This window comes from Euprymna scolopes, chromosome 42 (genome assembly GCF_053919585.1).
Source record: "Euprymna scolopes isolate OS-2025 chromosome 42, ASM5391958v1, whole genome shotgun sequence".
NCBI lineage: Eukaryota > Metazoa > Mollusca > Cephalopoda > Sepiida > Sepiolidae > Euprymna > Euprymna scolopes.
This window is the reverse complement of record NC_136523.1, coordinates 824631-852429: the sequence shown is the minus strand read 5'-3', so window position 1 is coordinate 852429 and position 27799 is coordinate 824631. Positions and strand designations below refer to the sequence as shown.

The following is a 27799-nucleotide window of genomic DNA, read 5'->3' as shown; positions in this document are numbered from 1 at the left end:
ACAAAACAGTGGTATTTTGAGGACATAAAGTGCTTTGGTTTTTAAAATCTGACGATTTTAGCAGAACCCCTTGAAATCTGATTATCCAAAGCGTTTCATCGTCCGTGTGTATTGCTAGTTAATAGTACAATAATTAGTGGCAGTGATCGGCCCAAGAATCATTTGTTTAGTTGTAACTATATTGCCTCAGGATAAGTCCATTCCTGAAATGAGTAGATAAGGTTACTCCATACTCATCTTAAACTGATACTCCATATTGAGTCAATGAGGTTGACTTGCGTGTAGTCTTTTCCTTTTCAACGTTCACATTTGAGAAATTACTTGTGGGACGGGTGACTTATGTCAAACATGACCTCCATTAATTGTCCTCTGCAGTATCAGAATACCTTTTCCTGGGTGGTTGAAATATCTCTTATGAGTAAATTTTGATCCTTTCATCACAAAGCAATTCCTAATAGTTTTTAAAAATCCCAATTTCCCTAATTGACGAATGTTTCATTAGAGCTATTTCTCGGATTTGAAATTTTTTGACAGTTCTGGTTTTTGATTCACAAGAAACTAGTCTTGATATATCTTGAACATAACTTCCGTTTGTGATATGCAATATGGAAAGTTATACTTAAGGGTTATTTTATGCTTATACACCTGTATAACTTTCTCTGGAAATATGCCTTTTAAATTTTTTACTCTATTAACAATATCAAATCGCTCCTTTTTCTTTATCGGTGAAGCCAATTTCATTATAGTCAACTTTTACTAGCACTTCCTTTTTTCTCAAGTCTATCCATTTAAGTTTTTATTAATATTTCACTTTAAAGTTAGCTGTATACCTGGTTTCAACTCTAGTTTCACAATCATTTTTTTTCTATCGATTAGATCGGACTCATTTTCCCTTTAATGACTTTGTCTAATCTGTTTAATACCAATCCTTGTGCAAATACAACTAATTTAAAGTTATCACGCTGCTTATTTACTATGCTTGTGAAAATCAGTCCTTATTCCTTCTTATAAGGTTCAAATACTTCTATTTTTTGCAGAGATGTTTTTGGATTAATTTGGTCAATGATTGTATTGCTTCACTAAATTTTATCCTGATTTTAAAAAAAATATTTTACTTGAAAAGATTTTACAAATTTTGTATGCTTCACTTTGCTTAATTTCCTTAACTGCAACTTAATCTTTTTGAGTTTTCAATCTGAATTTTTTATATTTCCTTTTATGAGTTTGAATTGAAAGTTTCAATGCTGTTCCAAATTGCATTCTGAGAGAATGCACTTTTTGTCTGTCAAATTTTACCGCTCGCTTGAAAATTCGAATTTTTGCTATTTCAAGTCTAAACATCTCAAACCTTGTGCAAGTTGTTCTTTTTGTAACTTCAATCTCTCTGCTTCAATTTTATTTCATTGGAATACTTGCTCTACATGTAAACAATTAATTTTGTTGATGCTTAAAAAGCTTTAAGATTGTGTTAAAATTCTCAATTCAAGTCATTCTTTGTAAAATATTAACAAGGTTTTAGTGTGACCCCCCCCCACATACATGCATACAAACGCCTCGGTTGAGAGAAAGTTTGTACAAAATTTGTTTTTGGTTAATAAGTGACAGACCTTTGTTCCCTTTGCGATTGAAACTTAAGTAAACGTTGTTTTGAAATTTTCATTCTCAGAAAAGATTTAAATTCTTTGACTTTTTATTAGTTTTAGTATACTTTTAAACTTCTTGCTCTCTTGTTAAATGAATAACTTGAGCATATCATCAGGTAATTTCCGAAAATTCAATTTTAGACAAACCAGTTTTCCATTGCAGGTTCATTTTAGCATTTTGAATCTTAGAATCGCTTGTGAAAATTGTGCAACATACATTTGAAAAAAAAAAAAAAAAAAAAAAATGGACAGAATTGCCAAATCTTATCTGGGATGTATATTTCATTCTTACAAATGTGTGTGCGTGCAACTCTGGTTTGAGTAATGTCTGAATAAAACCTTAATGTTAGTGTTGTGGAGTGTAGTTCTTGAATTCCTCATCACCAGTGTTGTGATTTTGCAGGCTGGTAATCATGGCATACTGGTATAATTAAGTATGCTACATGATTCTGGGGGCCATAACTGCTACTGATATTTACTTTCTTCCTACCACAGGAAGTTGTGACAGTCAGAAAATGAGTCAAAGTAGTATCCCTAAAGCAGAAGCACTTTGGCCTACTAAAAACATGCTCCTTTTGAAAAACTATGCAGAACAAATTCTTCAACCTACCATATAAACAACACTGAAATGGCAGTTTCTGTTGGACTTGATTATTGTGATCAGAACCTCAGCTTAATGTCTAATAAATCCCATGAATTTCTGCCATGAAGTTAAACATTAGCTCAGTATGTCCCTTCATTATTTCTGAGATGGATATATCAGCTTATCCCATAAGTTACGTTTGGATGGTGACTGACACTAGTTTGATGACTCTCTAAACTTTTTGTGCTTTTCTACTTTCAATTTAAATTGTAAGAACTTTTTTAAATTGAGTTTCCAGAATTTACACTACTTTTCTTTCTCATAAGTATCGTCCATTTCTTTTGAAAATATAAAATCCATTGCACTTTTAAAGTTACATTTTAATGTTATATTTTAATCCGATAAAACAATTTATCCAGGTAAGTAGAAAATAAGTTGTTACCTATTTGTTTCTTTCAACTTTTTTTATTTTCATTTTATTCTTTTTTTTTTTTTACTATGAATTAAAAATCAGTGTTTTTTTTTTTTTTTTTTTTTTTTTTTTTAATTTTAGTTATTTGAATTTGTTTTGATAAAAGTATGGATTTCATCTTTTCAAAATGGCTAATGACACTGGCCAAAAACCCTCGTTTTTTTGGTCCCCCGCTTTATCAGAGAGGGACCATATGTTTTCAGTGGTGTCTGTGTGTCCATTAGTCTGGACGATTGCCAAATAACTGTCCATTAATTTTTCCTGAAATTTTGTCAAATTCTATTTCATTAAATGTGCACAGTAAAAAAAATTTTTTTGCAAAAATTCTCATTGCATCCCCAGGTTAAAAATGACAAGTTTTGCCCCATAACTTGATCCATCCATTAGATTTTTCTGAAACTTGGCCAAAATGTGGAGTCCAGTATGGGTGACTCTAGCAAAATTCTGGTTTGCGTTCCCATAGACTTTTAGTGTTAAAAATGCCCCTTTCTGTGGCTCTTTTTTCATATTTCTCAAAAACTTGATATATCTGGTGGCTATATAGTGGTTTTTCAAGGTGGTCAACTCGATATACATTTGTTAAGGTCTGGAACTCCATTTTACACTGGGATTCCGCGTCCTCAGGGGCTCAAAAGAGGCCAAAAATGCCCCAAAATGAAACTTTTTGTCCCATAACGTTTGATCCATCTATTTTCCTGAAACTTGGCTAAAATATGGAGGCCAGTGTTCTTAATATAAATTCAGCATGGATGACCCTGGCAAAATTCTGGTTTGCATCCCTCCGGGACTTCTAGGACTAAAAAAATGCCTTTTTTTTTTTTTTTTTTTTTTTTTCATATTACTCAAACTCGATATGCATGTCTTTATAGTGGTTTTCCATGGTGCTGAATTCAATTATACATGTCTTAAGTCGTGAAATTGCACCGTTTGTCTTTTTTTTTTTTTTTTTTTCTCCCACTGGGATTCTGCATTCTCAGGAGCCCAAAAGGGGTCACAAAAACTTCATCTCGGAATTGAAGAAACGGATGTTCCTAATGTTGAGGAGTTCGACAGGGGGAAGCTTGGAACGATTGAATTGCAATCATAAGTGGTTGGGAGAGTGTCCCAAAAGCACTGTAATTTCTTAGGATGCCCAGGTACTATGATTTTGCCAAAAAAAGCAAAAAAAAAAAATGTGATAAGTTCAAATCAAATTACTCAATTTTTAACTATGACGGAAGTTTTTAGGACTAACCCGACCTTTACACTTCTCAAATTCATCATTTCTTCACTTTTTGTGTGGCGTCATCTCACATACAGCATCAAAGGGAGATCATGCACTCGCGGCTTGTTTTTCTTAACTAGACTTTCAAGGAATAGTTAAAAAATACCGGTTTGAAATGCTTTAAAATTAGCTTTTCTATTTAATTGAAAAAAGTACTTTTATCAAAGTTTGGAGACTTTTTTTTTCTTAAAATAAACTCTTCAAAATACTTACAAATACACAACTTATGTTGGTATTTACAAAAGTTACTGGTTACATTTTTTTTTTTTATATATACTATTGTTCATGATGTCTTGATTGGTGCTGCTTGTGTTTTTTCAGTCTTTAAATTTAAACATGGCGTCTGCTCACTGGAAAGTTAAATAATAAATCAATGTTTCTCAAAAGAACTTTATTCTGTGTATGTTTATTTTTCAGAACATTTTTGTCTGATTTTATGAATATGCGTTTAATTAATCTAAAAACCTATTTAAAATTGTCAAAATGATCTTCAATTTTTCTTTTTCAAATTCCTAACGAAAGATAAGCTCAGAGGTCAGTTTTCCTTCATTATTTTTGTTCACGTTCTTAATCCATTTTGCTAATCATTACTAATACAATTTTAAAATGAAGTTAAAAACCGTTTTACCTATCATTTGTGACACACTTGCATTAAATATTCAAAAGGAGTTTTAAGACCTTTTACTGAATGTAAATGTTGAGGTTTGTATTTCATTCAGCCATTTTGAATCTGAGGAAGTACATAATCAGTATTTTTAGACGTTTATTCACTTCTGCTCGGGTTATGCACTTTATTGCCTCATATTCAAATAACTAAATTGGCTTAAAACTTAAATGCATATCTGTCAAATGAGTTGGTAAAGCAAAAGTATTCTTTTTTTCACAACGGTATTTCCTTACAAGTTGTCAGTATTAGTAAGGATTACCTGAAATGTTTTTTAATACAAAGTTCAACATTTTTGTTCTAATTCATTTAAATCCAGTGGCAAAAATGAACTTTTTCAAAATTTTCATGAATCCTGAAATCCAATCAGATATGGAATTGACAGAAAAATATTCCTGACTTGAGAAATCTTACTCTGACTCCTGATAAAGCTACCCCGTCCTACCCCGGATTGTTTTAAAAAAACAATCTCCAATTTCGAGTGGTCCATTTATTGCATAGATTCATGTAATGTGATAAAAAATCTAAAACTGAAGATGTAAGTTTCTAACTGCTACGAGCAGTAAAGTCAAGTGGTAAAACTTTACCCTTAATGGATTAAACTTTGAGATTGTTCTGGAATTTTAAAGCTTTCCATCTTATGATTGTTGCATTTATTGTCCTTTGTCATATTTGTAATTAATGTAATAGAACTGGAAGTATTTGTGTACATGTTCAATTCAGACCCATTTTCAAGATGGGTAGTGAGTAAAGAACACGTATTTTAAATGTTTAATGTCTTTGCAGAAAACGTGATTAGTTGCATTAATATATTTGTATGGTTTAAGAAAATGAATCCTTTATAAAGGATCAAAGCAAAGACATGCAGTCACATGTTATGTAATATTTAGAGAACTCTGTAAGAAAAATGCTACTCGCATTTCTGGAAGGTTAGCTAGCAAAGTGTTAAATTAAAAAATAAGTATAATATTTCTATATTATAGAAGATCAGAATACTGGTATCGTCGGTTTCAAATCCAAACAAAGGAAACTTATTAATCTTTACCAGACTCTTCAATTTTTCTGCTCCCCCACCCAAATGGTTTGCATATGATGACTTTGACAATATTTTGATCCTTTATTTTTATTTCTTGACTAATTAATTAGTTCTACACAAATGTTCTACATTCATGTAATGGGTAATTAGTTTTTTTTCACAAAGAACCAGATATGTTTGTATCGTAAAATAATGGTACTGATTTCTCTATCATGTCGCATTTTCAAGATTTAAGATCAATTAAAAATATATGTATACGATTCCAGTAACCACATGGTTTCTATTTTTAAGATCCTGATTTCATTAGTTTTCTGGCGTTTTGGGACATTATTTTGGCCTTTCCTTAGTCACTCAGAACATCCCAGATAGGCACCCAAAAATAGTTATTACTTTCCATGCTTGCATTTTTCTATTGTAATATAACTAAGTTTCAAACATGCAAAATTAAAGGACCAGTTGTTAAAACTGGAAAAGAACAGCACAAGATATTCTAGTAAAAAATATAAATTTATGACTTAAAATATTGCATTAAGAATTGATGCTGCAATATTTTCAGTTAAAAATGTATATTTTTTACTAGAATATCTTGTCCTTTTCTTTTCCAGTTTTAACTAGCCCTTTACTTTTCCATGTTTAAGCTTAACCATATTATTTTCATGTTCGCGTTTTCTATTGTAATCAATGATTTTTTTTTTTTCCAGACCTCCAATAAATTCACTCGTTTTAATTTCAGGTCCCCCCCCCCCATAAGGCACATATGTAATAACAATGTACGCCACTCGTTTGCTTCAATAAAATCCTCCCAATTATCTTTCATTCTGTTTTACTCGTTACTTCTCTTTTTGCGACAGTAGTGAATTAGTAGCAATACTAGTCGCTGAAACGATGTGGTGGCTATGGAAACCAGTCATAAAAAAACGTCGCTCACCTCCTTACGATTTTGAACAACTTTGTTTTACTGAATGAAAATTTAAAAAAATTTCACAATATAGCGGAGGTGATCTAATTTGAAATTTGATCAAAAAATGAGTGAGCGGTGAAGCTTCAAAGCAGTTCTAAATGACTAAAACTGCCACTTAACCATATATTCAAACACTACCGTGTTTGAATAAGTGGTGACTAAACAGTCCCTTAAGAACTGGATCTTTTTAAGAATGACTAGACATCTTTAATTTTCTCTTAACGTAATTAAAAAGAAAATTGTCTATGGTTGGTAAGTTCATTGTTCACGTGTCAATGACAACGGTTCATTTTAAATTCCACATTAAGTAAAGGTGGAGGAAGATAAAGATTTTTATCCTTCGTTGAATTAAGGCCATTTCTTTGTCTTTTCCTTTTTCTTTTTGCTTTGAACTTGTAAAAACAAGTTATGCAAACTGTTTTCAATGAGTTTTTTTTCTCAAAACATGTATTTACTAGCACCATTAGAACAAATAGTGGATGTCTTCTATCCATATAGTCCACTAGTATAGTTATACTTGACTATACTATTCATTTTTTTAAAATGAAAACTTTGGATATTAATTTTTTTTATAAATAATGCTCCCTTCAGAGGAAAAGCACTCTGTAAGGAAAACATTAGTTAACTAAACTAATATTGCAAAGTTTCCGCCTTGGTTGAATACTCTAACGTTTATGCTGTTACGACCACCGCCAAACCGGAAGCGACATTTTTAAAAATTAAGACTAGACAATCTAAAGGCTAGGATAACTTTAAAAAAATATCGGCGAAAAAAGTGACCCCCCCCCTTGTAGAAAAGTGTCTAGTTGAAGGGGAAGATATTAATGTTTTTAGCCAATTTTTCGATATTTGTCGTATGAGAGGTCGAAGTTTAAAACGATACTGATCTTGGTAAAATCCGTCGCGTCTATTGAAAGTTTAAGGCAGATATGCAAACAGACATGCATACATACATTTATATATTGGTAACTAAAAATTTTCGACCCAAACTGATGAAAAAGCTTGCCCTATCTCTCTGAATACCCTTTATGTAAAATTTCAAATATTTAAACCAGAAATTGTCTGAGTAATTTGGAAGAGACCCGAGAGGTCAAATTTTTTTTAAAACTTGACCCCTATTATGACCCCTTAAAATTTGTTTTGGGCTCAAATCAAGTTAAGTTAGATCCATGTCCAAGGAACCTATATCTAAAATTTCAAGTGCGTAGACCCAAAATTGTGGGAGGAGTTTGGTAGAGTTCTCAAAGGTTAAATCGTTGAACTTTGACCCTTTAATCGCCAAATTTCTGGCCAAAAACCGATCATATCTATTTTCCCAAAGCTCAGTAACCTGTATATCAAATTTCGAGTCTGTAGACTAAAAATTGAGTTATTGCTTATAGAAATGTACACACACAGATACAGACACGTTCACTTTTATAGATGTAAAATTAAGTAATTTTAAAGCAATATACAATTTAATACTGATAAAACTGAATTATGAATTTAGGAAACAAAGAATTAAAATAAAAAAACATTAAACACCAATGATAATTTTAAAAGTGAAAATGATCGATAAATAATTTTGATTTCACAACGTTTTATCATCGAATCTTGACTTCTCCTTTATTACATCCTCAGGCCAAAAATGATGTTCACCTAAAAACAAAGAAAACATTCATACCATAATGTAAACTATTGCTAAAATCCAAGAAAAGATAGTAAACAAACATTTACAATAATAATAATCAGTGTAGTATCTGTTCTGATGCTACACTTCATTTGTTCTGTCCTCGGTCAGTGGAGGAGAAATCCTTCATAACTAAAAACAATTATTTTATTTTTGTTCCTATCCAGAGTGCCCCTTTTTGAGAACAAGATTTTCCCACATTAAAAACCGACCTTGTGTCTAACTGTGCTTCATGGGGAGACAAATAAAAAAAAAAAAAAGTATCTTTGACGAATATTCTCATGTAAAAATTTGTTCATAATTCTAAAAAGAAACGATCAATTGTAATATTCTAACGTTCAGTCACAGCTAATTTCAATAGCTGCGTGGTAAATAATTTTCAAATCGACTTTAGAAAAAAATATAGAACTTTAAAATAATTGGAAATGCTCAATGAAAGGTTATATTAAAGACATTTTGACAATTCTCATGTAAAAATTATTTGTTTATAAATTAAAAAACTAAAACAAAATTAAATTTTGAACCTTGCTGATAGACTTGGTTAATTGTAGGTATAGACCGATCCATACCATCCAAAAAATTCCAACAAAAACCCAACAGCCAGCCATGGTTCTCCCCAGAATGTGCTGCTGCCATCGCACACAGAAATCACTTTTTCCATAGCTATCAACGTAATAGATGTACTGAGACTAAAGCTGCTTTCAGGACTGCCAGCAACCACTGTAAAAGAGTAATAAAACATGCAAGAGAGCTATATGTTCAGTCCGTTAAATCCAAAGTAGCTGAGTAGCGGCTTGGTTCCCACCAGTTTTGGCAAATAGCAAATAGGATCTTGAACAGAAGCGTGCATTCTATCCCAACAATCAATGGAACTGAGGTCATCTCGTTCAGCATCAGACAAGGCCAGACTATTTGCCAAGAACTTTGCAGCTAATTCTACCCTATGCGACCAAGGCCATCAACTCCCTGTATTTCTTCCTATAACAGACAACACTCTATGCAACATACAAATATGTGCATGATGTCGCCAAGCTAATCAAGAATCTTGATTCCAGTAAAGCAACTGGCCCTGACGGCATTCCAATTACAGTGGTGAAAAAAGCTCCAACCAGAACTTCCCACCCTCCCCATACTTACAAAACTGTTTAAGCGTTGTCTTAAGGAGAATTGCTTCCCAACACCCTGGAAAACCTCAACAGTATGCCCTGTATTTAAGTACAGACCAATAAGTCTCCTGTGTGGCATGAGTAATAAGTCTCCTGTGTGGCTGGAATCCATATTAAATAAAGTAGTCAACCACCTCAGCAGAAATAACCTTATTAGTGACCTGCAGTATGGTTTCCGTTCTGCTAGATCTACAGCAGATGTGCTAATGGTTATCTCATAGGATTAGTGAATCTCTCGACAAATGCTTCCTTTCTAGGGCTATTGCTCTTGACATATCAAAGGCCTTCGATAAGGTATGGCATAAAGGCCTACTTCACAAGATTACCAGCTATGGTATAACTGGAAATGCTTTCTCAATTGTTAAATCCTTTCTCTCTGATAGGCTTTTAAGAGTAGTGGTTGATGGGCAGAAATCAGAAGCCCACGGTATTAATGCTGATGTCCATCCTGGGCCCAACTCTCTTCCTGATCTACATCAATGATCTCCCAAAACACATACTTAAATCATTCGTTGACGTCTATGCTGATGACACGACCATCTACGGCAACACATCAAAAGCCGTAAATGAAAGTTCTGATTCTCTTTTCTGATCTTGAGCGTGTGGTACAATGGGGGGAAGAGGTGGCTGGTTACTTTTAATGCATCTAAAAACCAAGCTTCTATCTTTACATCAATGCTCTGATCCCCATCTGGCATCAATTGAAATGAATGGCTCTCATCTAGGGGAGGCTCCATGTTTTGACAAGCTTCTGGGATTGACCTTTACTCCTGATCTGAAATGGAACATGTACATCAAATCTGTTGCCAAGGTCGCTGGAAAAATGGTAGGATCCTTCTACCACTCCAATAGGTATCTTGCTGCTGATGTAATTCTCTGTATAAAAGCCAAGTACGTCCAAGGATGGAGTACTACTGCCATATCTGGGCAGGAACTGCTAAAAACAGCTTATCCTGCCTTGACAGAGTACAAAATAGACTTCATGGCTTAGTGGAGGATGCCCTTTTCTCTTCCCTGCAACCTCTCTCCCACAGAAGGGACGTTGCGAGCCTCTTTGTTTTATCGTTATTTCCATGGCAAGTGCTCATCTGAGCTCCAATCTCTGGTCCTCCCTCGTAAATCTCGCGAAAAACGCCTGTCTAGCTGAAACCACTGTCAGTAACTTTCCCCACTCTTTATCTGTGCCTAAATCAAAACGTAGATTCCATGAACAAAGCTTTTCTTAGAAGTGCACGCCAGTGGAACTCTCTTCCGTTTACCTGTTTCCTACCTGACTACAACTTGGATGTTCAAGTCCAACATAAACAAATTCCTGATGAACCGCCCCTTTAAGTAAGACACTTTCAGATCTCCATTACTAGCGATTACTACAATATTATCCCATTGATTACTATACATGCAATAACCCTTATCCCTGAGTGGCCCCTGGGCCTTGATAAGTGGTGACTTCCTTGTAAAAAAAAACTTTTTAGCCTTATAAGAAAATAAACAGTTGGAAATAATGTACCAAATAAACCTACACTAATTTCATGATCACGTATCACAAAACTATTCAAAACTACAGATCTGGAATATTGCAATCGATATTGTAGAACGCTATATCCAAATATCAGCGCTTTACACCATGTACTTACATTTTCTTGAGGATACTACTTATGTAGCGTTTTCACTTTATCATGGCGATGTAATTAAGTAAACTTACATGTTCAATATCACTTTAATTCTAATAAGAGCTACATGTATCGACGATGGTTCTTTATACAGCTTTTTTTTTATTTTCTATTCTGTTGAATTCTTTGCTTGGCACTTATTACATTCATTTATTTGAGGTAGTTCCCTCAACCCCTTCCCCAGTCAAACACTGAAAAAAAAATTCAGTTATTCTTCCATCCTTGTGAAACTAATCACTTGTTTTGCATTGTTTTATAAAATTGTTAGGTGAAAGTACAAACTAGTTAGAAAAACACTCTTTCCTCTACATGTTAAATGGGTATCCAAAAACTTCTCTTAAGTACTTTTTATTTTATTTTTATTTTTACTTTTTTTATTTTTGTATTGGCTTTGTTAACGCTGAGATTGTTTAAAATGATTTATTTTCGGTTGGTGCAGGCTGCTCTGCTTTGTTGAATGCCCAGAGAAAGTCCCTGATTAATGTTTACCGGTTTTAAAATAAGCAAACTAACTTGGCTGTTTTATTTTTTTAATACGATCATTTGGGACGCTATAAGATTCCTACCTTAACAACTTATCAATGAGGACTTGTTCAAATAATCGTCTTATTAAAGAAATTGCCAAAGAAGCAAGTCACAGAACTTCAACCGTATCGATAATACCTACGATTTTAGCTCTGAGGTTATTTAATTGGTACTCCCTTAGTTTTAATGAAGCAATTGTTATAGGCAAACAAGTACCCCCCCCCCGCCTAATTTTCATCAATTTTTCATTGGCCATAGTATGGGATGATGCAAAGGAAATATACTTTCGTCATAATCAACTTAACTGAAGATATTCTTGCAATCTAATTGAGCGGCACTTTAAACTTCAAACTTCAACTGACCTAACATAACACATTGTCATTGCGGGTGCGCATGCAAACTCGTACCACTCCCACATCTCCACATAGCAAGGATACATTATCACATTGTCCATATTTTTACAACAGAATTTAACAAATACTCTATCCACTACGCCATGGAGCCTTGTGGATAATTCAAAATTCCTTGCAGAGTCCAATAGAAAGAAGGTTCAACATATTCAGCCTGAAGGTTGGCGGTTACATTCATAGAAGCATTGTGCAAATAACACTGAAGATGAGAACAGTAGTTCGAAATATGAATAAAGGATTTTGTTTGAAATTCTGTGTGGATACACAAGTTCAGGAAATCGATTGTTTTCATTCCAGATTAAGTCAGAATACAGATTATGAATCTTGATCTTTAAAAAAAAAAAAAAAAAAAATATAGAAACGTTTTCGTTAGTTTTTTTTTTATATAAAAAAAAATAATCATTTAGCAAAATTGTTTAAATTTTATTTCTCGTGAAATTCAAACTTTCATAAATTCATGTCAATACTTTTTCAAAAAAGTTGTCAGCAACTTGAATGAAAAGCTCTCAAGTAGGTTTTGTTGGTGTACACTCCCGTTTTTCGTTGGGAAGGAGTCGGTGTTGTTAATTATAAAGGTGTGCCATGGGAAGTGTGAAACGGAAATGGTCCTCCCAGCCACATCGGTGGACAGAGCTACTAGTTGGTAGTAATGACCAGCGAGCTGCCAATTTATATGTGCAGGCACACTTTAGATTTGCAAGCTATGCCGAGCCTATTGACATCGAACACCGTTTAGTGGATAAGAGCAAAGTATTGCATCTGTTCCAATACTATACTCTCTTTCCGTCGTGTCGATGATTGAGAAATTCTAGATTTTTGTTCCAATCCAGTGCCCTTTTTGGAGCTGGATTTCTACACTTCAAATGCTGAATTTGTGCCTAACTTTACTCTCGTGGGAAAGCAAATGAGAGGTCACAATATTCAAGGGGGTGGGGGGGGGCAAATAAAAAATCTGGTTGTAAATGTTAAAAGGTAATGATTGACAGTGATGATAGAATCATGAGTGGCTGAAAATCGCCAGATCAAGCTTTCCAAACTCTAGTTTGGTCAGATCTTTAGTGATAATGGGTTCAAGTAAATTTAGAGACTACCATGTTGGTCATCTAGGAAGCACATGGTATTGTCTCACAGATGGACAGTTTCAGGGAAGAAACTCTGCTCATGGAAATTGTTAGTTTTAGGCAGATTTTTTTTTTTTTTTCCAGTAATTTTTTGGGCAACATATTTGAAGTAGGTTTTCCATTTCAGTTCCAGGGTAAAGGTCGGGTAGCATATGAAAAATTGAAATGACTTAAAAGATTCTTTCTGGGTTCATCAAGCTTTATGTATGCCATTATTGAGATTTTAAGTCTTTAAATCCGATTAAAGTCAAGTTAGGATTTTTTTTTGTCTCACAAGTTTGGATATTTTCTTTAAGGCCATATGCATTTCGTCACATTTTACATTTTTTGTAAAATTTTTTTAATTTTTTAAAACAAGATTAAGCAACTTTGCTATCTGTACGCTTTTTTTTTTTTTTTTTTTTTTTTTTTTCTGATAACGTGGATCAATAAAGTTCGATAAGTTGGTTATTGGAAATGGCAAAGAATAATGACAAGGTTGAAAAATCATTAAATATTGTTAGGTTTTGTTGTCTTAAGTGAATTGAATATTTATTACCAGCAGTATTCACCAGACATGGAGAATATATTGTTGGTTGTTAAAATTTTAAATATAAGGTCAAGTAATAATTAAACTTTTTAAATCTTTAACCCCCCCCCCCCCCCCACTAAAATCAAACTTTTTTTTTATGCATTTTTCACTGAAATAAAGAAAATCTATTTGGTGGATTTCATCTTTCCCATTTATTTCAGCTATTTTATGGACCTAACTAATAATTGCTTCTACTGATCCCAGATGGAATTGAATGAAAATTTAAATGGTGTCTTTTCCCTAAAAAAAAAAAAAAATGAACTTATTGAAACGTCATGGTAACATGATTTTTTTAACCTACAAACGTCAACTTAAATTACATCAATATACTAAATATTTCTCAAATTACAAGGCTAATCTGGCTAATATCTTGTATGGACCTTTACATTGAAGTGCAACAAACTCTGTCCGATGCACAGCTATTAGTATTAATAGATATTCAACCATCAATTTGGCATAAAGCACTCGCTTTTTAAGCTTGTTTACTTAAAAATATACATTCATACATTTTATTTTCGAGTCCCTACTTATCAATGAGATACAATGATTGTCAGCTAAAAGATGATCCGCACTAAAACTGATCAATGTAATGACCCAAGTTTCATTTTTGAAATTTTTTTTTGAGATTGAATTTGGAAAGGACTGTAATTGAACAAGTAAAATTTTTTTTAACTTCCAGACACTATATTACAACTGAAATGTAAGGATACTGTGATAGACACCAGATATAAGGGGCTAACCCGAATGAGGAGTCTGGCAGCAATATCTGTTACATACAAATTTCTGCATAATTGACGGGGGAATGCAGCTCTGGTGATGTGTTCCACAAGAATCCTTTGCAAAGAAACTCTGTCCATGGAAATTGTTTGATGCACATGGAGAAAGAAAAGTAGTTTTTCCTCGTAGGAATACTGGTTCTTCTGAATCTTATAAAGAGAAATTAATGCATACCTTCCATGGATATGGAAGTTATTTTTTTATGAAACCTGTTAAAAAGGATCTTCCCTTTTCCTATCATCTCTGCTCTTCTTTCTCTATTTGGGGAGGGTTGCTGCTGCCCTTCCTTTTCTGATCCTGGTGGTACATCTGGCGACGAGGCCCTCATTGGGAGCTTTGAAGTATCAAATCACCTGTTAGTTGCCAGTGTCCTAAGTCCACTCTGATCCAGAGTGGTAGTACTTCTATGGGTCACATCTATGGGTTAATTGTAATTTATCAATTACAAATTAAATACTTGATGATTCTTAACTTTTGGGTTGGTATCAAAGTGTAATTTATCTTTTCTTAACATCGGCCTACTACTCTTTATTTTTTTCTTCTCTCTGGTGTAATTGTATATATCAATTTTTCGTAAATTAAATTCAAAGATGTTCTGGATATTTTAGAGTAGTCTGTATGTACCTGGGTTGGCCCATAAAAACATGGATATTAAAATGTACCTTTGTCCAATCCTGTTGCAGGAGACCAATTAGTGTAACAAGGCCGTTTCCAGTCCCTAAATATAGTGACTAACCTTAAGTCCCCGTGGCTATACTCTTCACTTTGTCGAGTGATGAACCCTTCCAAAGAAAACTAGAGACTTATCAATGGAACTACCTCTCTGATGCTCAGATTGCACAAAACACATGACCTTAAGTCCATTGGGCAATACCTTTTAGCAAGCTGGCTGACCGTTTCTCAGGTGTTGTGGTTGGAGTTTTGTAGGTGCTTTGGTGGCTGACTGGTTCTGGTGTTGGCGCTGTAAATAACTGTTTTCAAATCTAAGCAATACATACTATAACTTAATCATTTTCTTATAAATGAGAATTATTTAGAAGACATTTCAGGGTATAACTGGAAATGTTTTCTCAATTATTAAATCATTTCTATCTGATAGGCTCATAAGAGTAGTGGTTGATGGGCAGAAATCAGAAGCTCTTAGTATTAATGCTAGAGTCCCTCAGGGGTCCATCCTGAGCCCAACTCTCTTCCTGATCTACATCAATGATCTCCCAAAACACATACTTAAATCATTCGTTGCCAACTGTGCTGATGACACGACCATCTATGGCAACACATCAAAGGCTGTAAATGACGGTTCTCTCTGATTCTCTCTCCCCTGATCTTGAACTCATGGTACAATGGGGGAAGAGGTGGCTGGTTACTTTTTAATGCGTCTAAAACCAAGCTCCTATCTTTACATCAACGCTCTGATCCCCATCTGGCATCAATTGAAATGAATGGCTCTTGTCTTGGGGAGGCTCCATGATTTGACAAGCTTCTGGGATTGACCTTTACTTCTGATCTGAAATGGAACATGTACATAAAGTCTGTTGCCAAGGTCGCTGTGAAGATGGTGGTATCTAAAACCAAGCTCCTAACTTTACATCAACGCTCTGTTCCTCATCTAGCATCAATTGAAATGGATGGCTCTCGTCTTGGGGAAGCTTCATGTTTTGACAAGAACTTTGCAGCTAACTCTACCCTATGCAAAACTTTACTCCTGATCTGAAATGGAACACGTATATCAAATCTGTTGCCGGGAAGATGGTGGGATCCTTCTACCGCTCCAGAAGATATTTCACTACTGATGCAATTCTCTCTGTATAAAAGCCAAGTACATCCAAGGATGGAGTACTGCTGCCACTTCTGGGCAGGAGCTGCTAAAAACAGCCTATCCTGCCTTGACAGAGTACAAAATAGACTTTGTGGCTTAGTGGGGATGCCCTTTTCTCTTCCCTGCAACCTCTCTCCCACAGAAGAGATGTTGAGAGCCTGTCTTTGTTTTATCGTTATTTCCGTCTGAGCTCCAATCTCTGGTCCCCCCTTGCCAATCTTTCATGAAAAATACCCATCTATCTGAAACCACTGTCAGTAATTTTCCCCACTCTTTATCTGTGCCTAAATTTAAGCATAGATTCCATGAACAAAGCTTCTTTCTTAGAAGTTCACGACTGTGAAACTCTCTTCCGTCTGCCTGTTTCCCACCTGACTACATATTGGATGTTTTCAAGTCCAACATAAACAAATTCCTGATGAACCGTCCCCTTAAGTAAGACACTTTATCAAATCTCCAATATTAACGATTACTACGATACTATCCCATTGATTACTGTACACTCAATAACCCTTATCCCCGAGTAGCTTCTGGGCCTTGATAAATGGTGACCTCCATGTAAAACAAAGTACAACTGTATATCTCTACTTATATATGAAAGGCCCTGGAAGTTTGTTCCCTATGGACTCTTAAATGGCTCGGCTGACTTTTTAATTCTTTTTTTATTGCACACAAATGTATTTGTGTCTGGGAGTGTTCTTAGATAAGTTTTTATTGGAATTCTTTTAGGTATCGAATCTATATAAAAAGAAATCCGATTAAAGGAAGCTCGATTTGGGCCTTATACAGTCTAATGCAAGCGCATTGGAGAAATTTTATCACTGTATAAGCAGAAAGGGTCAGCATTTAAAATCAATAGTAGGTTCTTAGAAACATTCTTTTCAAAAGCACAGTCTTATAGCACAATTGAACTATTATACTTGACTTTTGGCATTTTAAACTTTAATTCAAGCCATTATATGCATTTTATTTTATAAAATCAAGTTCTCTACAGTGCAATGTAAACTATAATTTGTTGACTAATCACCGATGGGGCATGTGATGCTTCCTCCCTGTACACTAGATTGATTTGATTAAAAATGGTCGATTTCAGATTTTAATGACCAATAAGTTTGGGAGGCTGGAACAATTGATCCTTATTTAATTCCAAGCAACGTCTGGTCTCCTTGCTAGTTTTAAAAAGTTATTTATACAATATGCAAATTAAGATCTAAATGTGTTTGAAGGTATTTGTAGTTTCGCATTTTTTTTTTTTTTTTTTTTTTTTTAATTAAAGACAAACCGTTTGGATTTAAAAAAATATCTGGATAGAAATTTTTTTCTCATTCATTTAGTGTTAAAATCATCAACGAAAATCACACGGTGCTTAAAATGTGTTAAATACAGCTTGCTAAAATGTCTGATTTCAAAAAGTGCTTTCTAAGATATAAAGTTTGAAAAAAAAAAAAAAAAAAAAAAAAAAAAAAATACATTTGGTTGCTTTTGGCTAATTTACAGCATTTTACTTTAGTTTTAGTTATATTCTAGCTTCTAGGTAGAATGTTTAGGTCACCGTTACAAGATGAGGGAGAGGGACATCTTTTTGTCCAATAGTAAGTCTAGGAGTTTGTTGGAGTGGTAATTACATACTACCTGACCCAAGTCTTGAATGAAAACGCTAGTTTTTTTTGTCAGTTCATTGCATTCTTTTATCAACATGGAAAGGGGAGGAGAAAGTGTAACATTAGTTTTTATGAATAGAAAGAAGTAGCTTAAGATTTCGGTTTACTCCACTTTTTAGCAACCTTCATGTGCAGAGGTAATAGCGTGTGAATCTGAAGATTCTATTATTGGCATTGGTTTCCCCGATATTTTTCTAGTAAGAATTCTTTCTAGAAAGACATCAGATTATGGGAGGCATCACATGAAGATTTCCAACATACTAGGCACCTTCAAAGTTTCCAGACTTTGTACGGACACTCATATCGATAGTGCATACATGACACTCATATCGATAGTGCATACATGACACTCATATCGATAGTGCATACATGACACTTAGATCGATAGTGCATACATGACACTCAGATCGATAGTGCATACATGACACTCAGATCGATAGTGCATACATGACACTCAGATCGATAGTGCATACATGACACTTAGATCGATAGTGCATACATGACACTTAGATCGATAGTGCATACATGACACTTAGATCGATAGTGCATACATGACACTCAGATCGATAGTGCATACATGACACTCAGATCGATAGTGCATACATGACACTCAGATCGATAGTGCATACATGACACTCAGATCGATAGTGCATACATGACACTTAGATCGATAGTGCATACATGACACTTAGATCGATAGTGCATACATGACACTCAGATCGATAGTGCATACATGACACTCAGATCGATAGTGCATACATGACACTCAGATCGATAGTGCATACATGACACTCATATCGATAGTGCATACATGACACTCATATCGATAGTGCATACATGACACTCATATCGATAGTGCATACATGACACTCATATCGATAGTGCATACATGACACTCATATCGATAGTGCATACATGACACTTAGATCGATAGTGCATACATGACACTCAGATCGATAGTGCATACATGACACTCAGATCGATAGTGCATACATGACACTCAGATCGATAGTGCATACATGACACTTAGATCGATAGTGCATACATGACACTTAGATCGATAGTGCATACATGACACTTAGATCGATAGTGCATACATGACACTCAGATCGATAGTGCATACATGACACTCAGATCGATAGTGCATACATGACACTCAGATCGATAGTGCATACATGACACTTAGATCGATAGTGCATACATGACACTTAGATCGATAGTGCATACATGACACTTAGATCGATAGTGCATACATGACACTCAGATCGATAGTGCATACATGACACTCAGATCGATAGTGCATACATGACACTCAGATCGATAGTGCATACATGACACTCAGATCGATAGTGCATACATGACACTCAGATCGATAGTGCATACATGACACTCAGATCGATAGTGCATACATGACACTCATATCGATAGTGCATACATGACACTTAGATCGATAGTGCATACATGACACTCAGATCGATAGTGCATACATGACACTCAGATCGATAGTGCATACATGACACTCATATCGATAGTGCATACATGACACTCATATCGATAGTGCATACATGACACTCATATCGATAGTGCATACATGACACTCAGATCGATAGTGCATACATGACACTCAGATCGATAGTGCATACATGACACTCAGATCGATAGTGCATACATGACACTCAGATCGATAGTGCATACATGACACTCAGATCGATAGTGCATACATGACACTCAGATCGATAGTGCATACATGACACTTATATCGATAGTGCATACATGACACTTATATCGATAGTGCATACATGACACTTATATCGATAGTGCATACATGACACTTATATCGATAGTGCATACATGACACTCAGATCGATAGTGCATACATGACACTCAGATCGATAGTGCATACATGACACTCAGATCGATAGTGCATACATGACACTCATATCGATAGTGCATACATGACACTCGGATCGATAGTGCATACATGACACTCGGATCGATAGTGCATACATGACACTCGGATCGATAGTACATACATGACACTCGGATCGATAGTACATACATGACACTTTAGTCCCCTATAAAGTAATCTCCTCCAGCTGCAAGGCAATTGTTCCGACAACTTCTGGAAGGGCCCATAGAAGTCTTGTGTGAGTGCCAATGACGCTCGTCAGTCTCTTTCATCTCCTCAATTCTCATAACAACAGCCTCTAAGGTTTTCCTTGAGCTTAGGCAAGAATCAAGTCGCAGGGAGTAAGGTCTGTACTACAGGGTGGGTAAGGAACTGTCTTGATGCCCATCTTGGTTAAATAGTCTGTGACAAAGATGGAGTTGTGGACTGATGCATTTGTGCAAATCTTCCGCATCTTAAGTTCCTCATGAATAATTGTTTACAATTTCTACACTGACATAAAACTGTGCACTTATCTCTAGACACATGACTGTCCTTATCCATGAAATTCTATATTTGGCCAATCAACTTTGGCATCTTCCTTACTCCTCTCACATATCATCCCTCAGACTCCCTACTTTCCTTGAATCTGTCACTCAAAAACTGATGATTGTTTCATGCAAGATGGTCCAAAAGCAGTCTGAAGCATTCCATATGCTTGTGGCATTTTTACCTAAATTTAAAACAATTTTATTGCATATCATTCTTCTAGTGTCTTCACGTCCAGATTGCATTTTTTAAATTCACCAGCTGTGACGATCGGGGTTTTAGTGTATTCCAATTCCTGTTGTACCTGCTCATTTGAACCTGAAATCATAAATATATCAGTCATCTCATAGTTTGTATAATAGCAAACGAAATCTTTAAGGGTCTACAACAGTTTTAAATACCTGTACAAAACTTGTAATTTTTGTGGAACATACTGGATTTGAACTCTGGACACCCAAGTTGTCAGCGTCGTTAACCACAAGACCACAGTTGCCTCCCTTTGCGCAGGTCATGATCATCTTGTAAACTTCATCCGAATGAAGTTTGACACTATCTAAGGTCAAAATCCATCACAACTTATGGAAAGGAGTTTCTTCCAAGATCACACTTCAAGTTTTAAACCTTTTAATTTATGGTTCTAATGACACCTGAAAAACTTGCATCTCCCAACCAAATTGTGTGTGTGTGGAAATGGGTTTATTCAATTATTTCACACTCCAATCCCTTAATGTATGGAACTCAATGTAACTACAGAGCATATATAAATAAATGAATGCATATTGAAATGCTCAATTCTTGACCTTTTTCGGAGCACAGAATCGTGCAATTTATTCTACCCTTAACTCCTCAAAAGCAAAAGAACTTTTCAACATTAAAACAAAGAAATATTGACCGGATTACAAGATCTAAAAAAATCTGAAGAGAAGTTGCATTTGTTTTTCTTGTTACGTTAACTCAGAAGAAAAATTCAAAGGGCGGAATCAATTTTAAAAAAATTACATGAATGATTCTGTGCTATGAAACATGTGCTGTCAAGAATTGAGCATTTCAATATAAAGAAATAAACGGTAAGATGGTCAACATCTTGAAAGACTTTTATTTATGATATTGGTATCATTTGGTGTAGCCAACCTATTTGAAAAATGCGTGGTAGTTTTATCACTGGGAATAAAAATCTACTTACCTGAGGTGGGTTAGGGTTATCTGGAGTCTGCATTAATTTTTGGCTACTCAAGTGGCTCAACATCTCAGCATGTAACATATCCAAGAAAACTTGATTTCAATTATCTAACCGATTTCTTTGAGTCTTTCTTCTAGGTAAATATTTTTCCCATTGCAGGCCTGTCGTCTGTAGAATACATCTATGTACTCCAGTAAACATGTGGTCCCTCCTGTAAGAGCCTGATTCCTAAAAGAATTAGAAACTAATAAACGAAATCTAGCCCAGTGGTTCTCGATCTGTTTTAGTTTGTGAACCTTTCCATCGTGTATCGGAATACTTTAAAAAAAAAAGAAAAAAACGTCACTCAAATCGTGCATTTCTACCAGCAATAACGCATACTAACATAATAGCATTTAATACAACCTTTGAGAAAACCCAACATGGATTCTCAGTAGCGATGGGTAATGCACGTTGCTGATTTTGTGACCATGGATTCAGTTTGTCTGCTAATTTGGTGTCAATCCCCCCCGTTACATCCTTGAAAAGAGAATTCATCCATGTTGATTAATCTTTTACAGTCATTAATCTTTTACAGATTCTATAGTTACTAGGTGAACACATATTAAGGACCAAATTCACTAAAAGTTAATGATTTTCAGTTAAATAATGAATATTTGAAATGAACAATGACAGCGAATTCGGAGAAAACCATGTGTAACCTCAATTTTATGAATGGGTATAAGCAGCTCAAACACTTAAAATTTTTACTATATTTTTGATCCATTCAAAACTTGCAATGTTTTAAAATTAACATTAAAATAATGTGCAGGGTGGCTGTAATTGTGGCAATTGAATCGCAAAATGTTTCTTAAAAAGCAAATGGCCTTATCTATCTCTGCTTCGTTTAGTTCCACTTTTTTGTTTTTGTCACTTCCAAATAAGTTTTCCCAGTAATATGAACTCGATTATTTTCAACCAATGAAAATTGTTCCAAACCCTAGAAAGTAACAGGTCTGAAAATAGTAAACTGACCTGAACTTAGAAACTCCTATAAGAACGGGCCAACGAAATAGGTTTTCACCAACCTGTCTTTGAGCCAAGGGAAGGCAAGTTGCAAAACTCGTTTTGGACTTGATGACTTGCATATCAGCATTTTCATCTTAAACATTCCAGATTGTATCAAGAGTCGGGCAAACTCTCAACATGAAGATGAATCAACGATATCATGCTACTCATTACTTATACACGCATCTTCACACTCTGAATATATTGACTGATCTTTTACCCTTATGACTACTACAGTCCTGAAACTCCAAGATTAGTTTTAAATCGTATTTGTAATTCATCAAAAGCTACTCTTCAAAATGTTTTGTCGAATAAACATCAAAAAGATTTTTATTTTTTAACTTAAAACGAAATACAATTTGGTCTTGGGGTCAAGACCAGTGTAGTATCTGTTCTGATGCTACACTTCACCTTTTCTATCCTCAGTCAGCGGAAGAGAAATCGTTCATGACCGAGACAATTTTTATTTTTGTTCCTATTCAGAGTGCCTTTTTTTTAAAACTTTATTTTTAAGCTGGATTTTCCCACATTAAAAATAACCCATCTTGTGTCTAACTGTGCTCTAGAGGGGAGGCAAGTAAATTAGGAACAATCGGTCAATAATCGGAAAAAGTACGCGCTGTTGTACTCGCAACTATCCTTGTGTGTACAGCTACTGTATACGCAGTTAATTTTAAAGAAAAATTGACGCTTAATAGATTGTAATCGGGTGGTTTATTTTAATTAAACATTTTTTGATTAACTGAAATGCTATGTTCGTAATTCGATAATCGGGTTTGATTTTAAAATATACCTCCCTTAAAGACAAACAGTTCACTAACGTGGTGAGTTCCTTCAAAGTGCCCCCCCCCCTCCATTTACTAACATTGAAAACTATTGCTTCTGCTGCTATTTAAACAATTGCGTTTAAAATCAGTTTCCCTTTCTGTCGTCTTTCGAAAATAAACATTGGGTTACAGTGTCTCTGGGACGTATGTGTATACCTGCGTTTTTTTTTCTTAGGTATACAATACACATTGGAAAACTTTGTATAATAAAAGTTTTTAATTTAGTGAAGTGAGGATCTAATTTGAATATAAATTAGTGATTTTCTCTGTATTTCCAGGTCATTCTAGCGTTTTAAGGCAGTTAATAATTCTTTTGCTATTGGAAGATAAAATTTAATATGTGCGGTTTTTTTTTTTTTTTTTCCTTCATATTTGCCAATCGGACTTTGGGTTAATGGTAGAAAAATTTGGCTAACTGCCATAATTTTTATTTAAAAATAATTTTTTTTAGAATGGAAGAGAATTTTAAGTTTAATTTGGACCCCAACCTCATGTTAAAAGCGGCTTTCGGTTTTTTGCAATTTTTTTTTTTTTTTTTTTTTTTTTTTTCGGTTGATTATTGGACACATGTACGGGGAGGAGGATAATTATCGTTCAAGTCCGCCTTTAATTTATCACCCATTCATTAATTCACCCACTAAGTCGAAACTTTTAAGAATACTCATACTTAATCGCCTAAAAAAAGTAGAATTTTTTCCCCAAGTGTGCATCTGGGTGTGATTTAGCTGTGTTAATCTGTAATTTGGCCTTGTTTGATTACGTGTAAAAAAAAAAAAAAAAAAAATTGCTGTGTATATGCAATAAATACACTTTTTTTTTTTTTTTTTGCCTTGTGTAAACGCCCTCCACCCACATTTTTCCCTCTCCCATGGGTATTCTTTTCTACCTTTACATAGGTGAGGTCATTTACCCCCCCTTTTTTTTTTCGTCTTTATATTCCGTTCTCTCAATTTCTATCGCCCACTGTTAAATATAGAAAATTTAAGATTTTTTTTATATTTCCAAGCATGTGGAGCAGGGCGGGGCGTCGGTGAAGTAAGTTCGTGTTATATCTAAGGCAACGACGGCTCATTATCACTAATAACCTCGGAAAGGTATGAACCCAAACGCCCTTCCCACACTATGGCAGGCTGGGAGAATGAAAAATCCGAAATAATGCCAGTCGTCCCTGAATTGTTTCCAATCGTCCATAACTTCGTCGCCACTGAACAAGGTCTGTTTAGGAGAGACGCGGCTCGGATTTCGGACTATTATTTCATTGTAGACTATCCGGCGCAGCAGGCACCTTAACGGGGTTCATATTTACTTCACCACGAGGGCAGTTAGACACACTATCCGTTTTAATGTTGAAAAAAAACCTAGATCTCTTAAAAGGGGCACTTTGGATTGATACAGAAATATTGCGACAGTGCAGTTTTTTCTTTTTCTTTTTTTTTTTTGTGACAGGTCACGCGTTTAAGAATATACTACACCTTGATCTAGACCAAAAATATATGAGGGATTGTGTCGGAAAAGGAGTTAAGGTGATCAATGTACGAGGTTCGAATACTATGACTGACAATCATCTTCCACACTAATTGTTAGAATGAAAAGTATTATTTAATTATGAAATTTATCTTTCTATAGTTATCTATGTCCCCCCCCTCTCTCTATATATATATCTATACCCCCCCCTCCCACGATTAAGAAATTAAGATATCGAGAGCGAGTAAGAGTGGAATCGACATCATCGTTGTAATGAAAACTACTTCGTTCGTTGTCGCACCAATATAGTTTTGTCCTCTTCCTTTCCCCCCAGTCGTTTCGGGCTTTCGCTCATCAAGAGGCCTCTTTCTCTCGCGTCTTTTATCTTTTATTTTTACTATTTGTTATTCACAATATTATTCACGATGAGTGCCCATTGGTTTTACATGGTCTTACACGATCTTTTCTGGAAGCTCTGATCGGAGTGGAAAAAACGAAACAAAAAAGCCAAGCCCCCAAACTCATCAATCCACAATCAATTTTACTACTAAAAAATACGCAAAATACGAATTTCTGTAAATATACACCTTTTTATAAATTTAAAGCTTTATTAAAAGTGGGGACGTTAAGTGTGATGTCCCCACTAGAATAAAGCGAAAAGAAATCAAAGATAAAAATTATTCTGGATTGGATTACATTTTAATTACACTACCCGCTAGTTGCCACCGATACTATAATTTATACTACTGTTTGACCTGGTCATCAGAGAAAGAGAGAGAGAGAGAGAGAAAAAAAAGAGCGCTATTTTATTAATAGTTTAATAATCTCGTCCTTTTACCAAACCCCGCAAAAAATGGATCCCAAGTGTTCAAAGGTCGCTTCATCTTCAGTTTCCATGGGAACTAAAAGATCTTCGAGTGGCCAAGGACGTTCTAGGCGACCTCAAACGGTAAGTTATTTCCTTATTCTACACCAAACCACCATCAAATGTTTATACTGGCGAATATACTTCTAAAGAGGAAAGGACGTTTTAAACCATTCCGCGCTATTATAAAAAAATAATTCATATATTAAAACTACGGTATTTTTTTGGTCTGTCCCTTTCCTTGTGTGTGTCTGTCTGCCCCTTTCCTTGTGTGTCCCTTTCCTTGTGTGTGTGTGTGTGTGTCCCTTTCCTTGTGTGTGTGTGTGCCCCTTTCCTTGTGTGTGTCTGTCTGCCCCTTTTCTTGTGTGTGTGTGTGTCTGTCCCTTTCCTTGTGTGTCCCCGTATCCTTGTGTGTGTCTCTGTCCGTTTCCTTTCCTCCTCTCGTTGGTGGCAAGCATAAAAAGTACTTGTTTTTTAAAGGGCTGAATCTTTTAATCGGAAGTTTTACACAGCTCTCACAATGGTTAGATCTTTAGTATCCGTATCTTAAATCCATGCTTATCACTATCTCTCGTTTTCCTTGACCTTCCCCTGCTAACTGACCCTGCTACCGTAACTGTTCTACACTTAATAGCTAGCTCTCTATTTAAACTGTCTTGATTTAATCTTACTATGAGCTTTTCAAATATAAGCCTGTCTTTAAACCTCATTACACATCCATCACATTCTAGTATTTCTCCAACGCATATCACCCCTCATTAATTTTACTTTGTTAAAATGTTATACATAAAAGCGTAAGTTTTTGTAAACTTTGAACGTTCTTTTTGATAAAATTACAGAACTGTAAAAAAAAAAAAAAAAAAAAAAAAGACCTGAAAACAAGTAGAACATCTATTAACAATTGTCAATGTTTTTTTGAGCGATTTCCTTACTATATTAAAACAAAACTAACGTTTCCTCATTTTGAATGAAAATTTTGGTTACAGTCAGCTCAAGTCCCTCGAAGTTTTGTGCAAGCCTGTTACCGGAAGCGGTGAGGACGCTCAATTTTTTGTTTGAATAATTAAAAAGGTTTCCCATCACATAATGATATTCTGCTCTCTCTGCGATTACGTGTTAAGATAGAAAAATTGACTGAAAAAACTAAACTTCATTAATAGTGGGGGATCAGTTTTGTGTAAAAGTTTAACGCAAAATGATTATCAGGTAGTTATAGGACAATTAACCAATTTCTTTTGATACTTAACACTGACCCTTAGTCTGACTGGCAAGTTTGTAAAATTATCGCCTAAAGTGAAATCTTACTAAATGTTATGATTTATTTACTCTTATGTATAAGAATAATAGGTAATTATAGTTAAGTTGCTAAATGTTCGCGGGTGATAAGGCATTCAAAATGTTAAACATCATTACAGGAGTCATTTCGATTAAAAAATGTAGTTTATGAGTAAACTACATTAATTCACAATTAAAATGTATAAACATTTTTCTTGTAAGAATCAAGATGGATGCCACAGCAATTTCGTAAGCATGAAGCACTAAAGCAGCCTTGACCTTGCGAATGAAACTGAACGAATGAGTCAAAGCTGACTGGTAGGAATATGACAAAACGTATTTTTACATTTGTAGAATAAATGCAAGAAAAAACATGACAAATTTAAATAACTTAAGCAATTTTTATTTAGTTCTTATCTGAATTTGTGGAGAGTGAATGTGCATATATTCGAAATCCTTTGTTGCATCGCCTGCATTCTACATGAATTGTCATTTTAACTTAATTTAAACTTTTTATCATTTTTTTTTTTTCTTGCATTTATTCTACAAAAGTATAAGTTTGTCATGTTCCGACTAGCCAGCTTTGCCTCGTTCGTTCCGTTTCACACGATCTTGGTTTTGATCGCAGGGTCAAGGCTGTTTCATGCTTACGAAATTACTGATGGCATCCATCTTGATTCTTACACGATTAA

At 34.9% G+C, this 27799-nt stretch overlaps 2 protein-coding genes across 5 annotated transcripts in view; one reads left to right on the top strand and one right to left on the bottom strand.

Annotated features, from left to right (window-relative positions):
* The window catches only part of LOC145266905 (uncharacterized), a 234888-nt gene extending 211353 nt beyond the window's left edge, over nt 1-23535 (bottom strand). The window contains exon 1 of the mRNA XM_080122687.1: nt 21633-23535. Within this exon, the coding sequence (XP_079978813.1) occupies nt 21633-21710 (78 nt within the window). The 5' untranslated portion in view covers nt 21711-23535. The remainder of the gene's footprint in view (nt 1-21632) is intronic.
* Nucleotides 1-27799, top strand: part of LOC145266906 (hexokinase-4-like) — a 274629-nt gene that overhangs the window by 89261 nt on the left and 157569 nt on the right. The window contains exon 1 of one of the 4 annotated variants that reach the window (XM_080122689.1): nt 25210-25916. The exons of the other annotated variants lie outside the window; for them this stretch is intronic. Within the exon in view, the coding sequence (XP_079978815.1) occupies nt 25821-25916 (96 nt within the window). The 5' untranslated portion in view covers nt 25210-25820. Of the gene's footprint in view, nt 1-25209; nt 25917-27799 lie in introns of those variants that run through there. 4 annotated transcript variants of the gene reach the window in all.